At 44.7% G+C, this 18337-nt stretch overlaps 1 protein-coding gene across 1 annotated transcript; it reads left to right on the forward strand.

Moving 5' to 3' along the window:
- The first annotated feature begins 264 nt into the window (after nucleotides 1-264).
- Nucleotides 265-17369, forward strand: LOC145359019 (keratin, type I cytoskeletal 19-like). The gene is made up of 8 exons (XM_080213373.1): nucleotides 265-796; nucleotides 1247-1329; nucleotides 3499-3655; nucleotides 5434-5595; nucleotides 7709-7834; nucleotides 7917-8137; nucleotides 10546-10580; nucleotides 17149-17369. Exons 1-8 carry the CDS (start codon nucleotides 365-367, stop codon nucleotides 17244-17246), a joined length of 1314 nt encoding a protein of 437 aa, XP_080069499.1. The 5' UTR covers nucleotides 265-364; the 3' UTR covers nucleotides 17247-17369.
- Nucleotides 17370-18337: the final 968 nt, after the last annotated feature.

Below are 18337 nucleotides of genomic sequence, written 5' to 3' on the forward strand. Positions count from 1 at the left end.
ATGCTGTAAAAGAATACAGAAGTTACAGATTGGACATCACTGGAGGTGCCGTTGGAAGCAGAATTTGCAGAAATATTTTCTGCCTGGGTGTATGCTGGGTGTGTGAGATTTGGTGATGGTATGTGGCTGGGGTTGACGTGCCATCATGTTGGTATGTGGATGAACTAGTCCTCATTCTAACATTCTGGATCTATTAATCTTTGTCCTCTGAGCAACCTGATGGTTCACATTCTCCAGTTCCAGCCACAGATGGAGAGACGCCCAGGAGGAGTTTGGATAAATTTCCGAGGATTTGGTCCAGGCTGCCACTTGTCTCCTTCTCTTGAGTTGAGTGACCTGAGCTTGATTGCAGTGCCCGCTAACCATGAGTTCCTTGTCGGTTCAGAGCCGGAGTATCTCCCGCAGAGTCCCCAGCAGCGGCTCTCTCATCCTCAGCAGCGCCAGGTCAGGCAAGCTGAGCACGGCCAGTACAGGGAACAAGGGGCGGCGAGCTGTCAGTGTGTACAGCAGCCCATCCAGGAGCACCCGCATCTCCACCGCCAGCTCCAGCTATGGGGGCAGCCTCTACTCCGGCTCCTACAGCTCCGGGGGGCTGGGAACTTTTAGCATGAATGAGAAGCAGACCATGCAGAATCTGAATGACCGCCTGGCCTCCTACCTGGAGAGGGTCCGCACTCTGGAAAAGTCCAACAACCAACTGGAACTGCAAATCAGGCAGTTCTATGAGAATAAATCAGTAATAGGGACCAAAGATCTGGGAAGTTACTGGAAAACTATTACTGATCTCCGGCAGCAGGTAGGTGAACTCAGGATCTTTAAACCTATCAGTGCCGGGATGTGGCCATTCATTGCCCATCCCTAATTACCCCTTGAACCAAATGGCTTGCTGGGACAGTTCAGAGAGCATTTGAGATTCAGCCACATTGCTGTGGGTCTGGTAAGGGAGGCAGATTTCCTTCCCTCAAGGACATTGGGGAAACCAGGTGGGCTTTTCTGACAATCACAGTCATCAGCACTTTTACTAAATTCATAATTTCACCATCTGCGCTGGTGGGTTTGGAAGCCGGGTCCCTGGAGCATTGCTGATACCTTCCCCAGTGCAAATAGGTAAATGCTTCAAAAGTATGGAACCAGGGAAAGTGAGAGATCTCTGTCCTAGCTATTATTGGATTTATTAATGATTACCTGAGATTTATACCCCTACTGTGTATCATTCACAATGAATTCTGATGTTTTTTTTTGACAGATTAATGATGCCTCTCTTGCCAATGCCAGGATTCTGCTCCAGATCGACAACGCAAAACTGGCTGCTGATGATTTCAAAACCAAGTGAGTCTTTTTTTGGTTTTATTGATGTAGATGTACTCATTAAGATGAGGAAGAACTCCCTGGAACAGCAGCCTTTCTCTGAGGCAGCCCCTCAGATTAGGGATGTTTGCCTCCTCACTGCTTTGATGGGTTCTGAGTTGGTTGGTAATTGCAATGTATGATCTTCCATGTGAGGGGCAGGCAGCGTTTGCAGTGTTGGGTAGAAGGGTTGTTTGAAGACTTTTGCTTTCTCCCATGCCTTGACTTCACCTCTGCATGTTCTTCACAAAGTCTCCCTGTTTGTTTGGTGCTTTCCTGAATAAGCCCTCTGCATTTTGGTCAGTTAGAAGCCAGACAGAGTCTCCTGTGAATGACTGGGGGGTGTCCAACTTCTTCAGAGATGCTTTTAGAACATCCCCAAAGTGTTTCCGTTATCTTCCTGAGAGTCTCTGGCTGTGACCCAGCTCCGAGTAAAGCAATTGTTTCAAGAGTCTGGTGCTGGATGTATGAACAAAATGCTCTGCCTAATGCAGTTGTTTTGCAGTGATTAGCACTTTGACACTGGGCAAGTTGGTTTGGAAGAGAATGATGTGGTTTGACAGCCTTTCCTGACATAATGGGCAGAATTTTACAGCCTCACTCGTCCCGAAACCATAAAATCAGCCCTCGCAAGGTCAACGAACCTCCCATTGTCTGGCCCTCGCCTGTTCCAAATCCCATGGTGGGCAGGGAGGTAAAATTCAGGCCCATGTTTGGAGGATTTTCCAATCTTGGAAATCCTCCTAGATTTATTGAGAATAGTTGAGATGTTACTCAAAAAGCCAGAGGTAAAATGGTGAATGTGCAGACATTCAACGTGTTAAGGGGTTACTTGAAAACAGGTCTTTAAAAATCATACAATTAAATAGCATAGACAGAGGCTATTCAGCCCATTATGCCTGTGCTAGCTCTTTGAAGGAGCTGTCCAATATGGCCCACACTGCCCTGTTCTTTCTCTGTAGCCCTGCAAACATTTTCATTTTCAAACATTTATCTAGTTATTATTGAATTTGCTTCAGTTTGTAGTAACAGTAGAATTCTCTATCACAGAAAGCTGTTGGGGCCAATTCATTAGATATGTTCAAGAGGGAGCTGGATGTGGCCCTTGTGGCTAAAGGGATCAAGGGATATGGAGAGAAACTGGAAGTGGGATACTACAAGTGCATGATCAGCCATGATCATATTGAATGGTGCTATGGGCTTGAAGGGCCGAATGGCCTACTCCTGCTCCTATTTTCCATGTTTCTATGATTCTAACTCATTGTGTAAATAACATTCTCCTCATTACACTACAAAATCCACCCCCCCCCCCCTCACATCAACATCCTTCCCCCTGCCACCACCACCCACTCTCCATAACCACCCAGCAGATTCCCACTCCTTTGAGGGCCCTCTGAGGAGGTGGGATTCTTTCAAAGCTCCAACACACAGCGGAAAGAAAAATCAACTTAACCTTGAGATCTTTCACAAAGCTTTCAGTCACTTCACCCTCCCCACCCCACCCCACTTTCAATGACTGCATACGCATTTAATGATAAGTGAAGGAAAAAGCTTTCCCAGAACAACATTAACCAGGAAGGATTTCCACTAACTTCCTGTCCCTATCTATAAAACGGGTGGTATTTACACACATGGACTGACTGTATCCCTTCACAACATCGTCAATCTCGATAGTGAAAGCTAAACCCTGAGGAAGGATCACCATTTTGCCACATTCTCCCAATCAGAATGTATTCCTTTTTCCTTACCCTCCATTTCCTATCTCCTCACCAATCTGCAATCCATATCATTGTCTCCAATGTGTGTGCTTGCTCTTTTGCAAACCTCAAACACCTTTGGGATGTCCACATTTTCAGTACTGGCAGACATTTCCCTAACCACAATGTTAGTGGCCTCCCCAAAACTTCCAACTAGACCAGTCAGACGTTTGAAATAAAAACAGAAATTGCTGAAAAGAACTCAGCAGGTCCGGCAGCCACTGTGGAAAGAGAAACAGAGTGAGCGTTTTGAGTCCTATATGACTTTCTCAGACATTTATTGGAGCCCATGGTCACAGTTGGCACTGATTACATTGGAGGGCTGCCCGTCCAGGCTTGAAAACATCTTTGAGACAGTTAAAAAGAATCTTTATTGATGGTGTCTATCTTGCAGATATGAATCAGAGTATGCCATTAGACGTGGAGTGGAAATGGACATTAGTGGGTTGCGGAAGGTCCTGGATGAAATGAACATCACTCGGTCTGAGCTGGAGTCACAGATCGAACGAGTGAAGGAAGAAACAATTTATGCCAAGAAAAACCACGAAGAAGTAAGCAGCCAATCACCAAACAGCAACAAAACATTTTGTTCTAATTTTAGTAAAATGTCATATGATTGGCTGGTGGGTGAAAAACTTTTACTTGTAATGTGGGAGACTGTGAGAAGACAGTACTGACTGGACTAACTCCTGTCCAGTTATCATAAATGCAATTAAAGCATCCACGTAGCACAGCACTGGAATCTAATTCGGGCAGGGTTCCCTTTTCTGAAGAATGTTTGCGTCCCAATTAAGTTTGATGTTAATCTGATGAATTTCATGCTCAATATTCTATCAGAATTATTGAATTCAGTTTCACAATGAGCTCTGGGGGGATTTGAAAAAATAATAAAAGTTTCAGTCTGCCGGAGCCCCATCTCTTGTACCGCGCACCCCCCCCCCCCCCACAACACACACCCCCCGTCCCATAGTTCCCGTGACCCTTAACTCCATGTGTTGACTGGAACAAGTTTATTTCCTACTCTAAATCCATTAAGTTTCTTTTCCACTGTTTGTTCAGTCACTTGTTCCCTTACTCACCACCCTTTGGGTTAAAAACCTTCCTCAAGCATTTCTTGTGTTTCTCTGCTACCTTTAGTTTATGAAAATGACCCCTTGTATTGAACAATTGGAGCAAATCGTTTCTTGGCCTTACACAATCCAGAGAGAAAAGACCCAGTTTAGACAATATTTGCTTAGACACCATTCCATCCTTACACTGCTGGCATAGCTTTGAAACAAGAGACGAATACAGCACCCAATGCTCCAGGTGTGGTCTTACCAAGGTTAGTTTCAACAATGTCTCTCATAGCTTATATGTTCTATCGCTTGCTGTTCCTCCCAACAATCTGATACCTTTTTCTTTCAATCTGGGGACATTGTCCTGTTAGCTTTATTAATATGTTAATTACGCCCATGATCCCTCTCCTTCTCCAAGGACTTTTTGGTCGCCACGCTTGCGGAAGGATGTATTGGCCTTGGAGGGAGTGCAGAGAAGGTTCACTAGGCTGATACCAGAGATGAGGGGGCTAGCCTATGAAGAGAGATTAAATAGACTAGGTCTGTACTCGTTGCAGTTTAGGAGGATGAGAGGGGATCTTATAGAGACGTATAAGATAATGAAGGGGATAGATAGGGTAGAGGTAGAGAGATTCTTCCTGCTTAGAAAGGACAGCAGGACTAGAGGGCACAGCCTCAAGATAAGGGGGGGGCGCAGTTTAGATCAGATTTGAGGAGGAACTTCTTCACTCAAAGGGTGGTGAATCTCTGGAATTCTCTGCCCGTTGAAGTGGTGGAGGCTACCTCGCTAAATATATTTAAGTCACGGGTAGATAGGTTTTTGATAGACAAGGGAATTAAGGGTTATGGGGAGAAAGCGGGAAAGTGGAACTGATCCACTTCAGATCAGCCATGACCTTATTGAATGGCGGGGCAGGCTCGAAGGGCTAGATGGCCTACTTCTGCTCCTATTTCTTATGTTCTTATGTTCCAATAACTCAAATACATTCCCATTTAACATTTAATTCACTCCAATCATCATGCTGCCAAATCTTACAACCTTACATTAAATTGCTTCTGCCATTTCTCTGTCAATGACTGAGTTTCTCAGAATCCTTTCAAATTTATTCACCTTGGTATTCATTATTTGTCACTGGTCCCAATTAGACATTGTCCCAATTAGACATTGTCCCAATTAGACAGCTTTGACACTCTAATCACTAGGATGGAAGATCTATCTGCTTGCCACCCTAACTTCATCACTCTTTCCTTCTCTCCCTCATTCTCCATAGGAGGTGAAGTCACTCCGCAATCAAATCCGTGGTACAGTGACGGTGGATGTGGATTCTATCCCAGGGACAGATTTAACCAAAGCTCTGGCTGAAATTAGAGAAAAATATGAAGTTATCTCAGCGAAAAACCAGAAGGAAGCAGAAATCTGGTACAAGGAACAGGTAATGAGACCGATCAAGAAACAGTGCTACAAGCTGCCGTGTAAATATAAAGAAATTAGCCAATCAGATCCATAATCAAACTGAAATGGAAAATGAGAACAAAATTCATTAACAATTGTGTGAATATTTTGCCAAGAAGAATAAGTGAGTTTGTGGTTCAGTTATAACAAATATTTTCCCGAAAGCTCTGTAACTTGGCGATGGCAACAACAACAACTGGAACTTCTATAGAATCCATAGAATCTCTACAGTACAGAAGGAGGCCATTCAGCCCATCGAGTCTGCACCAACTTCTGACGGTGCAACTTACCCAGGTCCTATCCCTGTAACCCCACGTATTTACCCTACTAATTCCTCTATCTTGGCACCCTAAGGGAGAATTTAGCAAGGCCAATTAATCTAACCACGCATCTTTGGTCTGTGGGAGGAAACTGGTGTGCTCAGCTTACTTAAGCCTTATCATATAGATGGATAATGCAGATTAGGTGCATTAGCCCTGGTAAATGTATAGGGTTATGGGGATGGGATGGGGGAACGGTCTTGGGTAAGATATTCTGTCAGAGAGAGTCAGTGCAGACTCGATGGGCTAAATGGCCTCCTTTTTATTGTTTTTATTCCAATTCAATCAAATCAAGTCCAATTCAGAGTCCCAACAAGTTGGGACATTCCCGATCCAAGCTGACAAGACAGGGCTCTCACCTCCTGTCCTGGGTTTGATCTACATGATCCAAGCTGATTGGAGTAGGTGTAGCTCCTCCTCCAAGGCTTGATCTCATTTGCATCTTAGCCAAAATGCCGAGATGCCGCTTTTAAAAATTGCTTCAAATGAAGCTGAAATGTAACCTAATAATTCCAACCAAGTACAGCACGTTGATGGCCTCTTCCTGCACAGTAAAAAGTCTCACAACACCAGGTTAAAGTCCAACCAGTTTATATGATAATAAAACCACAAGCTTTCGGAAACACTGTTCCTTCGCCAGGTGTGTGGAAGGTTCCACACATAAGAACCTTCCATACACCTGACGAAGGAAAAGTGTTTCTGAAAGCTTGTGGCTTTACTATCATATAACCTGGTTGGACTTTAACCTGGTGTTGTGAGACTTTTTACTGTGTTTACCCCAGTCCACCGCCGGCATCTCCACATCCCTTCCTGCACCACAGAGATTCTATGATTCTATGTAATGCTGAGCCAGCCTGTAGCAAGGGACCTTGTCTGTATTTTTGATACTTCTTTTTATTGCATCCTCCTTGTAGTTGTCACAGTTTGTTACGATCATGAACTAGCCAGCAACAATCACTGGAGTTTGGAGCAGGAACCTGGAGAGTGTCCTAATCCTGTAGGAATATTGAAATACACCTCTTGTCATTCTAACTACAATCCATGCATTTGATTCGATTTGATTTATTATTGATGTATTAGTATACAGTGAAAAGTATTGTTTCCAGTGTGCTATACAAAGGATACTGTTCATAGAGAAGGAAAGGAAAGTGTACAGAATGTAGTGTTACAGTCATAGCCAGAATGTAGAGAAAGATCAACTCAATGCGAGGTAGGTCCATTCAAAAGTCTGACAGCAGCAGGGAAGAAGCTGTTCTTGAGTCATTTGGTACGTGACCTCAGACTTTTGTATCTTTTCCTAATGGAAGAAGGTGGAAGAGAGAATGTGCAGGGTGTGTGGGGTCCTTAATTATGCTGGCTGCTTTGCTGAAGCAACAGGAAGTGCAGCCTTCATTGGATGGGGGCTGGTTGTGTGATGGACTGGACTATATTCACGACCTTTTGTAGTTCCTTGCAGTCTTGGTCAGAGCAGGAACCATACCAAGCTGTAATACAACCAGAAAGAATGCTTTCTATGGTGCATCTGTAAAACCTGGTGAGAGTTGTAGTGGACAGGCCAAATTTCCTTTGTCTTTGGCACAGATTAGGAAGATTTTGGATCTTGTAGTAATTATAGTTCAGTAACTGCTGGACCATCAGAAAAGGAGACAGAGAAATGATTATATTTGAAATAACTATGACTGGAACTGGATAAGCTAACTCCCGAGTTACTCGCGGTTTCCCAAGCGTTGAACTTTGTTGGATTGCTTACACTTTTAACATGTTTCAATCCAGTGTGCAAACCTACATCAGACAGTGGCGACTACCACGGAGGTATTACAAACGGAAAAGTCACAGCTTACCGAGCAGAGACGGAAACTGCAGTCAAGCGACATTGAATTGCAAACGTTATTGAGTGTGGTGAGTCCAGTTTTGGGTTAGTTTTCTGTTTTGTAGCTATGCAGCTTCTGCAATGGTCACTGATTGCTGCTCTCTGCTATAGAAAATGTCCCTAGAAGACAGTCTTCAGGAAATAGAAGATCGTTATGCTATGGAACTCCACAGACTGCAGGCAGTCCTGGCAGAACGGGAAGGAGAGCGGTCAGCTATTTACATGGATATGGAGCGGAAAACTCAAGAATACTCACAGCTCTTGGATGTCAAGAGCAGACTAGAGATGGAGATTGCCACATACCGTCGCCTCCTAGAGGGAGAGGAAACCAGGTAAAGAACTAACTAAACACTGATCTCCACCCAGCACACTCTCATTGACCTCTGCCTTCACTCAGTCACCCCCTTTCCTGAAGCTTCTGTTTTGTTTGTATATCCAATTCAATCCAATCAGAGTCCAATTCAAAGTCTCCACAAGTTGAGACATTCCCGATCCAAGCTGACACGACAGGGATCTCACCTCCTGTCCTGGGCTTGTCTACATAAGAACATAAGAAATAGGAGCAGGAGTAGGCCAACTAGCCCTTTGAGCCTGCCCCGCCATTCAATAAGATCATGGCTGATCTGTCTTGGCTCAGTTCCACTTTCCCGCCCTCTCCCCATAACCCTTAATCCCCTCTCTTATCAAAAACCCATCAACCCGCGTCTTAAAAATATTTAGCGAGGCAGCCTCCACCACTTCAACGGGCAGAGAATTCCAGAGATTCACCACCCTTTGAGTGAAGAAGTTCCTCCTCAACTCCGTTCTAAACTGCCCCCCCTTTATCTTGAGGCTGTGCCCCCTAGTCCTACTATCCTTTCTGAGCGGGAAGAGCCTCTCCACCTCTATCCTATCCATCCCATTCATCATCTTATACGTCTCAATGAGATCTCCCCTCATTCTTCTAAACTCTAACGAGTACAAGCCTAATTTATTCAGCCTCTCCTCATAGCTCAACCCCCTCAACTCCGGCATCAGCCTAGTAAACCTCCTCTGCACTCCCTCCAAGGCCAAAATATCCTTGCGTAAGTACGGCGCCCAAAACTGCACACAGTACTCCAGCTGCGGCCTCACCAATGCCCTATACAGCCGCAGCAAGACCTCCCTACTTTTATATTCAATCCCCCTCGCGATGAAGGCCAGCATCCCATTCGCCTTCCTGACCACCTGCTGCACCTGCAAGCTGGGTTTTTGCGACTCATGCACAAGGACCCCGAGGTCCCTCTGCACCGTCACCTGCTGCAGTTTTTCTCCACGTAAGTAATAATCCTTCCTACCATTATTCCTACCAAAGTGGACCACCTCGCACTTGCCAACATTAAATTCCATCTGCCATTTCCTGGCCCATTCGCCCAGCCTATCTAGATCCTTCTGTAGACTCTCACCACCCTCCGCACAATTTGCCTTTCCACCAATTTTGGTGTCATCAGCAAATTTTGACACCCTACACTCGGTTCCCTCCTCCAGATCATCTATATAAATGGTAAATAGCTGAGGCCCCAGCACCGACCCCTGGGGCACTCCACTAGTCACCATCCGCCAATCCGAATAGCACCCGTTGACCCCCACTCTCTGCCTCCTATTTGACAACCAGTCCTCTATCCACGCTAACACCCTACCCCCAACTCCATGCCCCCTTACCTTCTGCAATAACCTCTTGTGAGGTACCTTGTCAAACGCCTTCTGAAAATCAAGAAAGACCACATCCACCGGCTCTCCTCTATCCACCGCCCTAGACACATCCTCATAGAACTCCAGTAAATTTGTCAGACACGACTTCCCTTTAACGAAACCATGCTGCGTCTGCTCTATCAAGCAGTTCCCCTCAAGATGCCTCGCTATTTCCTCCTTGATGACGGATTCTAACATTTTACCTACAACAGACGTTAAACTAACCGGCCTATAATTCCCCGCCTTTTGCCTGGCACCCTTCTTAAACAACGGCGTAACATTAGCCGTTTTCCAATCTTCCGGCACTTCCCCGGAATCCAGCGATGTCTGGAAAATAACCACCAAGGCATCCACTATCACCTCCGCCATTTCTTTCAGGACCCTCGGATGCATTCCATCCGATCCAAACTGATTGGAGCAGGCATTGCACCTTCTCCAAGGCTTGACCTCATTTCCATCTTAGCCAAAAGGCCACGATGCTGCTTTTAAAAATTGTTTCAAATGAAGCCTCGGTGTAACCTCATGACTTCAACCAACTGCAGCACAGCAAAACTACACTTAATCTTAGAAAAGACTGAGAAGCTTTAATGACCTTAGCTTGATGGAAAAGTTAAGGGGATTCTTTAGATGAGATTTGCTGTGGTTAATAAGACACACCTCATTATGCCTGTTACTGAATCAGACACTCAGGCATTAGCTAAACACAATTCCCCTGAAACTGTGGGGTGCTCCAGCTGACACAGGGATTAGGAGAGAATGTACAACTCCTCAGTTCAGCCGGAGGCTGGTTGGCACCTCTGCAATTCAGGGAAAGTCATTCATTTATTTGAAGATGTCTGATATCTCTTCACCACTTTAATGTCGACAGAGTTCTCTCCATCTCTATAAACCAAATGTCTCACTTTATATCTCCTGCTGAGAATCCTGATTTGTCCCGTGTACAGTGCTGATCACTAACCTTCTGTTCTCAGAGAATTTCCGTCGACGGGTTTGCTGCCTAATTGCTAAATATTCTTTGTTTATTTTGCAGATATATGACCGAAATCAAAACGGAAGTCGTCCCCGGTAAGGGAATGGAGCGAATAAATATCAGTCGGGGTTATGCCAGGGTTTGACCACGTGTGAAACTGCACAGGGAGAAAGAGAGAGAGAGAGAGACCAGATCCCACACAATCTGTCCCATAGTGTGCTCAGGCGCTGGGGGTGGGGATGGAGGTGGGGGCAGGTGGAGGGGGTGGGGTGGGAGTGCAGGAGGGGGTGGGGAAAGGGGAGGGGGTGAGGTGGGGTTGGGAAGGGAGTGGGGGAGATGTTTTTAATCTGGAACAATCCATTCTCTTCACTTTGAGTTGAAGGCAGGCATGGTCAGTGTGGTTTGTAGAATTTCTCACAGAGTCAGCTGTGTAAATTGGGCAAGATACAAGGCAGAGACTCTCAACATTGGATAACTTTACATCGCTGTTCACCGCTAGTTAGTGTGATTCAGAACTGATTGAGTCTGTAAACTGCGATGACAGCGGGCCAGCACTCCACATGCTAAAATGTTCCAGGAGCTCAGTGCATTGGGACAAAGGGGGAACAAGCTGCTCACTTCACAAACCATCCAATGTACCAACACTTAGATTGGGCCAGAGCTTGTTGGGTTGGACCAGCTGATATTGTGCCCCATTAGTTAGACATTTTCCTGCAACCATCAGTTCACATAGTTTCACCTTGTAACTTACTGGACGTGAGTGGATTTCAATGAGTTGATCACAGTGAGTGGATTCCAGTGAGTTGATCACAGTGCAGTGTAGGCTGTGAGAGATCTGAGACATCAATGAATGACAGAACCAACAGTCTATCTCCTTAATCAAAGAGATTTGGGGATTGAGAAGAAACCAATGGAATGAGGGAAAGGAAATTGGGTCAATTCATAAGTTCATAAGATATAGGAGCAAAATCAGGCCATTCAGCCCATTCAGTCCTCTTTGCCATTTGATCATGGCTGATATGCTCCTCATCCCCATTTTCCTGCCTTCTCCCCATAACCCTTCAACCCATTACCAATTAAAAATCTGTCTAACTCCTCCTTAAATTTACTCACTGTCCCAGCATCCACCGCACTTTGGGGAAGCGAATTCCACAGATTCACAACACTTTGGGAAAAGTAGTTTCTCTTCAACTCTGTTTTAAATTTGCTGCCCCTTATCCTAAGACTATGACCACGTGTCTAGAATGCCCCATTAGCATCCACTTCACGTCTACTTTATTCAGACCTTTTATCATCTTGTGTACCTCAATTTGATCTCCCCTTATTCTTCTAAATTTCAGCGTATAACCTAAACTGTTCAATCTGTCTTCATGCGACAAACCCCTCATCTCTGGAATCAATCTCGTGAACCTCCTCTGAACTGCCTCCAATGCCACTACATCTTTTCTCAAATAAGGGGACCAAAACTGTACAGAATGCTCCAGGTGCAGTCTCACCAATGCCTTATATAGCTGCAACAATACTTCCTTACCTTTATACTCTATTCCTTTAGCTATAAATGCAAACATTCCAGTCGCTTTCTTTATTACCTGCTGTACCTGCATGCTAGATTTCTGTGACTCATGAATGAGGACATCCAGGTCCCTGGAGCACCGGAGCACCCCAAAGTCTCCCCATTCAGATAATAAGTTGCCTTCCCATTTTTCCGACGAAAATGCATGACCTCACACTTACCCACATTAAACTCCATCTGCCACATTTTGGTCCACTCTCCTAACCTATCTATATCCATTTGTACAGTTCTTATTTCCTCATTGCAACTTACTGTCCTGCTTATTTTCATGTCATTTGCAAATTTGGCCATAGAGCCTTCTATCCCTGTATCCAAGTCATTAATATAGTTTGTAAATAGCTGGGGCCCAAGCACCAAAATTTTTGGACCTCACTAGTTACTTCTTGCCATCCAGAAAAAAATCCATTTATCCCAACTCTCTGTCTTCATCCATCAGCCAGTCACCTCTACAAGCTAATAAATTACCCTAATCCCATGTGACCTAACCTTGTGAATTTACCTTTTGTGTGGCACCTTATCAAATGCTTTCCGGAAGTCCAGATATACTACATCTACAGGTCCCCCATGATCCACTTTGCTTGTTATATCCTCAAAGAACTCTAACAAATTCATCAAACATGATTTGTCTTTCATAAAACCATGCTGACTCTGATGGATAACATTATATCTTTCCAAATGTCCTGATATTGCTTCCTTGATAATTGATTCTAACACTTTCTCAACAACAGGTGTTAAACTAAATGGTCTGTAGTTTCCCACATTTTGCCTCCCTCCCTATTTGAATAGGGGCGTTACATTAGCATTTTTCTAATCCATTGGAATCTTTCCCTTGTCCAGGGAATTTTGGAATATTATAACCAATGGATCTACTATCTCCACCACCACCTCTTTTAATATCCTAGGCTGCAGGCCATCAGGCCCAGGGGATTTGTCTGCCCTCAATCCCAATAGTTTGCTGAGTTCCTTTTCCCTATCAATGTTGATTGTTCTGAGTTCTACCCTATTATCTTTGACTTGCCTGTTCTTTTAGGAATGGTACTCGTGTCCTCCACTGTGAAAACTGAGGCAAAGTATTGATTTAACATCTCTGCCATTTCAGTGTTCCCCACTATTAACTCGCTGGTTTCATCTTCCAAGGAGCAACATTCACCTGAGCGACTCTATTCCCTTTTGTAAACCTATAGAAGCTTTTGCTATCCTTCTTGATATTTTGCGTTAATTTTCTTTTGTAATTTATCTTCGCTCTTTATTTATTACTTCTTTAGTATCCCTTTGTTTATGTTTGAAAGTTTCCCAACCTCTCAGCCAGTCACTGGCCTTTGCAATATGCTATACTTTAGTTTTAGTCTTTATATTGTCCTTGGCCTCCTTGTTTAGCCATGGATGTTTTTTTATTTCCCTAATCATCTTTCTTCCTCACTGGGATATATTTTAGTTGTGAGGACTTGAGTATCTCCTTAAACGCCTGCCACTGCTCATCCACTGTCCTACCTTTTAGTCTTCCTGTGCACTCTACTTGTCCTCGTGCCTCTGTAATTTCCTTTGTTTAATTCCAGAACGCTAGCATGGGACTCCACTTTCTCACCCCGAAACTGCATTTTGAATTCTATCATGCTATGGTCACTACTCCCGATAGGATCCTTAACTATGAGGTCATCAATTAATCCCTCCTTATTACACCATACCAGACCCAGACTAGCCTGCCCCCTGGTTTTACAACACACTATTCCAAGAAACAATCTCTAATACATTCAATGAACTCTGTCTCCAGGCTACCCTTGCCAGTTTGATTCTTCCAATCTATGTGCTATTAAAATCATCCATGAAGCCTTTCTTGTGAGCCCCCAGTATTTCCTGGTTTATACTGTGACCCCTGCGAAATTACTGCTTGGGGACCCATAGATTACTCCTACCAAGTGCTTTTTTCCTTTGCTAAATCTTATTCCCACCTAGACTGATTCTACATCTTCATCTCCCGAGCTTATTTCATTTCCCATTACAGCACTGCTCCCCTTCTTCACCAGCAAAGATACACCACATCCTTTTCTCTTCAGTCTATCTTTCTGAAATGTTGAGTACCCTTGGATATTCAATTCCCAGACCTGGTCTCCTTGTGACCATGTTTTAGTAACTGCCACCAAATCATATCCTTCTGTTTCTTTTTGCACCATTAACTCAGTAATTTTGTTTCGAATGCTTTGTGCATTTAGATACAAAGCTATTAAATTTGTTCTCCTGCTGTATTTCCCTTCACTTTTATAATTCCTTAGATCATAAATACATTCATCCGTTTTATCCCTGTCTTTTATTGTCTGTTAACCATCCTCCACATCGCTAACCTGCACTCTTACCTCCGTCTTCAATTTGGTTTTCTAATTTCCCCTACAACTGAACCCTCCCCCCCCTCCTTTCAGTTTAAAGCCCAATCTACAGCCCTCGTTATGCGATTCATTCAGTCTCTAGTCCCAGCACGATTCAGATGAAAACTGTCCTATTGGAACAGCTCCCCTCTTCCCCAATACTGATGCCAATGTCCCATGAATTCAAACCCATTCCTCCCACACCAATCTTTGAGACACACATTTACCTGTTTAATCTTATTGATCCCGTGCCAATTCGCTCGAGGCTCAGGCAGTAATCCACAGATTGTTATCTTTTTGGTTCTGCTTTTTAATTTTGCTCCGAGCTGTTCATACACCCTTAGCAGAACCTCTGTTCCTGTTTTACCGATGTCATTGGTACCACATGGACCACGATACCTGGGTCTTTACCCTCCCACTCCAAGTTTTTCTGCAGCCCAGATGAGATGTCCTGAACCCCAGCACCAGGCAGCCAACACAACCTGCGGCACTCTTGATCCTGCTCGCAGAGAATAGTGTCCACGCTCCTAACTATACTATCCCCTATTGCAACTACATTTCTCTCCTCCCACATGAATGGCACCCTATACCACAGTGCTGCGGTCAGTTGGCTCATCCTCCCGTCCACACAGAGAGCAAGAATCTGGAACCAGTTTGACAAGGACAAGGGCTGAAGCTCCTGCAACGCTACCTCCTGGATCCCTCTACCTACATCACTCGCAGCCACACCCTTCTGTCCCTATCCACTGGCCTCCTGAAACACAGCATTCAGGTATCTCTCCCCCTCCATGATGTGTCACAGTGTCCGAAGCTCAGAATTCAGCTCATCAGCTCTGAGCCAGGATTCCTCAAGCGGCCGACACTTACCCCAGGTGGGGGACAGGCAGCATCAGGTAAATAAAGAGGTACAGAGATTGGATTAAGCAAGCAAAGAAAGAGAAGAAATGAAAAGATTTTGCATTGAGATGGCGCCATTACACACTTCAAAGCATTTTACAGCCAATGAAGTACTTTTACTATCTGTGGGATCTTGTTGTGCACTGTCTGACTTAATAGAGGTTTATAAGATGATGAGGGGGATAGATAGTGGGGACGTGCAGAGACTATTTCCTTGGGTGGATGTAGCTGTTACTAGGGGACATAACTTTTAAGGTTCATGGTGGGAGATATAGGAGGATTTCCAAGGTAGATTCTTTACTCAGAGAGTAGTTGGGGTGTGGAATAGACTGCCTCCTGTGATAGTGGCGTCAGACACTTTAGGAACTTTCAAGCGGTTATTGGATAGGCACATGGAGCACACCAGAATGATAGGGAGTGGGTTTGAACATAGCTCGGCACAACATTGAGGGCTGAAGGGCCTGTACTGTGCTGTACTGTTCTATGTTCTATCTGATAGTGGATTGAAAATTTGTTTTCTGTGATGATAATTGAGGAATGGATTCTGACTGGGAATAAACTCCAGTGAAAGCTCCTTGATTCCAATTCAACAGGTGGCACGGGATGTTTTACACCCACTTCAGCAGGTTGATGGAACTTTGTTTATTCCTTTATCCAAAAGACAAGACCTCCAACAGTGCAGCACTCCCTCAATAGTCTGAGGTCTGTACTGAGGGAGTGCTGCATTGTCAGAGGGTCAGTGCTGAGGGAGCGCCGCACTGTCAGAGGGTCAGTACTGTGGAAGTGCCGCACTGTCAGAGGGTCAGTACTGAGGGACTGCCGCACTGTCAGAGGGTCAGTACTGAGGGAGTGCCGCACTGTCAGAGGGTCAGTACTGAGGGAGTGCCGCACTGTCAGAGGGTCAGTACTGAGGGAGTGCTGCACTGTCAGAGGGTCAGTGCTGAGGGAGTGCTGCACTGTCAGAGGGTCAGTACTGAGGGAGTGCCGCACTGTCAGAGGGTCTGTACTTTGGGAGAGCCGCACTGTTAGAGGGTCAGTGCTGAGGGAGTGCCGCACTGTCAGAGGGTCAGTAGTGAGGGAGTGCCGCACTGTCAGAGGGTCAGTGCTGAGGGAGTGCCGCACTGTCAGAGGGTCAGTACTGAGGGAGTGCCGCACTGTCAGAGGGTCAGTACTGAGGGAGTGCCACACTGTCAGAGGGTCAGTACTGAGGGAGTGCCGCACTGTCAGAGGGTCAGTACTGAGGGAGTGCCACACTGTCAGAGGGTCAGTACTGAGGGAGTGCTGTACAATCAGTGATGCTGGTTTTAAATGAAGTATCAATGTAAGGTTCCACCTGCCTTCTCAGCTGGGCTTTAAAGATCCACTGGAATGAATGTGAAGGAGAGCCTGCCTGGGTATTGTTGAAATAGAGAGACATCTTGCTGAATCTATTCAGCTTTGCCCATCTGGACAAACACAAAAACACCAAATTTCAAATAATCACACCAGTCTCTACGACAGGAGTAAAGGCAGCTGATTGCTGGCAAGTTGACTCTGGCATTGTCATTCTTTTCAGGAAGATACAGTTTAGTGTAACCAAGAACTGGGATGATTTGCCCAGAGTTTGGGTCAAATTTATCCCTTGGCCGACATTGGAAACAGATTAGTTATTACATCACTGCTTGCTGAATCCTGCTGTGCTGAAATTATCTACCGTCTTTTCAATATTCCAACATTGGCTACACTTCAAATGTATTTCATTGGCTTTGGGGCTCCTTGGGTCTTGAAAGGTGCTATATAAATGCAGGTTCTTTTTGCTGGTTTATTTACACTGTTTTGTTAAATTTCTTACAGATCCAACAGTGGTGACAACCAAAAAAGTGGTGACCATTACTGAAACCATTGTTGATGGGAAGGTTGTTGAGTCGCATCAGGAAGTTAATGTGAAGTAAACACCTCTTATCCAGTTTTATTCTTGGTGATGATCAGAAGATTCTAAAATCTGGGAAACATTCAACAATGTTTTATTCTTTGGGTTTTTCCTTTTCTTCAATAAAGTAGATTTGAGAGTCATATCATTTGATTTGATTTAATTTATTATTGTCACATGTATTAACATACAGTGAAAAGTATTGTTTCTTGTGCACTATACGGACAAAACATACCATTCATAGAGCAGGAGAGGGTGTAGAATGTAGTGTTACAGTAATAGCTAGGGTGTAGAGAAAGATCAACTTAATGCGAGATAGATCCATTCAAAAGTTTGTACAGGGTCAGTACTGAGGGAGTGCCACATTGTTTAGAGAGTAAAAGTGTCCTAACCTAAAACATATAACATAAAAGTAGTCATAAACTTTGTCTGCTTTGTCAGTGTTAGGCTGGTCGACATATGGTTGGGATAATCTGTAATCAGTTGCTGAGAGTGGTATGGAACCACCTGGAAAGTTCTGGTTCTGGTCTCTGGCCTGTCTGAAGCACAGCATCACGGGGGTTGTCACAGTGAGATTCAAAGCTTTGAAGAATGGATGGTAGCAGGTCCCTGATTGCTGTGCAGCGATCCCACTCCCACCCCCAGAAACTGGAGACGCTGGCACAGAACTGGAATGGGTTTCTTTCTCACATTTCCGCTAACAAGTTGCTTTTACCATAGTCAAACATCCCAGGCTGTTTCACAGCAACATTAGCAGGTGGGTGAACCAAAAAAGGAGACAGGAGGGTGAGAAAGATCTCAGTATAACTCGGTCTTGAATGTATTTAATGACCCAGCCTGCACTGCTCTCTGGGGACTAGGGTTCCACAGAAACACAATCCTCTGGGAGAAAATCCTCATCTCTGTTTTAAATGGGAGACGCCTTATTTTAAACTGTGTCTCTGTCTAAAAGGAGAGGGAGAACGGAGAGATGAACTCCGAGCGCCAGCAGAGGGACGCAGGTCATTGGCAGCCGAATCGATAATGATTGGCTGCATTCCTGGTGTTTATTCACATGACCTCCTACCATTGGTCATCCAACACAGCTCATCGTCTTCCTCCACCAATGGGAAA

Source organism: Carcharhinus amblyrhynchos, chromosome 27, assembly GCF_965287045.1.
Source record: "Carcharhinus amblyrhynchos chromosome 27, sCarAmb.v2.hapA, whole genome shotgun sequence".
Taxonomy (NCBI): Eukaryota; Metazoa; Chordata; class Chondrichthyes; order Carcharhiniformes; family Carcharhinidae; genus Carcharhinus; species Carcharhinus amblyrhynchos.

What these genes read in the sequence shown, in the direction of transcription:
- LOC145359019 (XM_080213373.1), top strand. Translation starts at nt 365, where the DNA reads ATGAGTTCCTTGTCGGTTCAGAGCCGGAGTATCTCCCGCAGAGTCCCC. An exon ending in TTACTGATCTCCGGCAGCAG is followed by an intron (nt 797 to 1,246) that starts GTAGGTGAACTC and finishes TTTTTTTGACAG; the next exon opens with ATTAATGATGCCTCTCTTGC. An exon ending in TGCAAACGTTATTGAGTGTG is followed by an intron (nt 7,835 to 7,916) that starts GTGAGTCCAGTT and finishes TCTCTGCTATAG; the next exon opens with AAAATGTCCCTAGAAGACAG.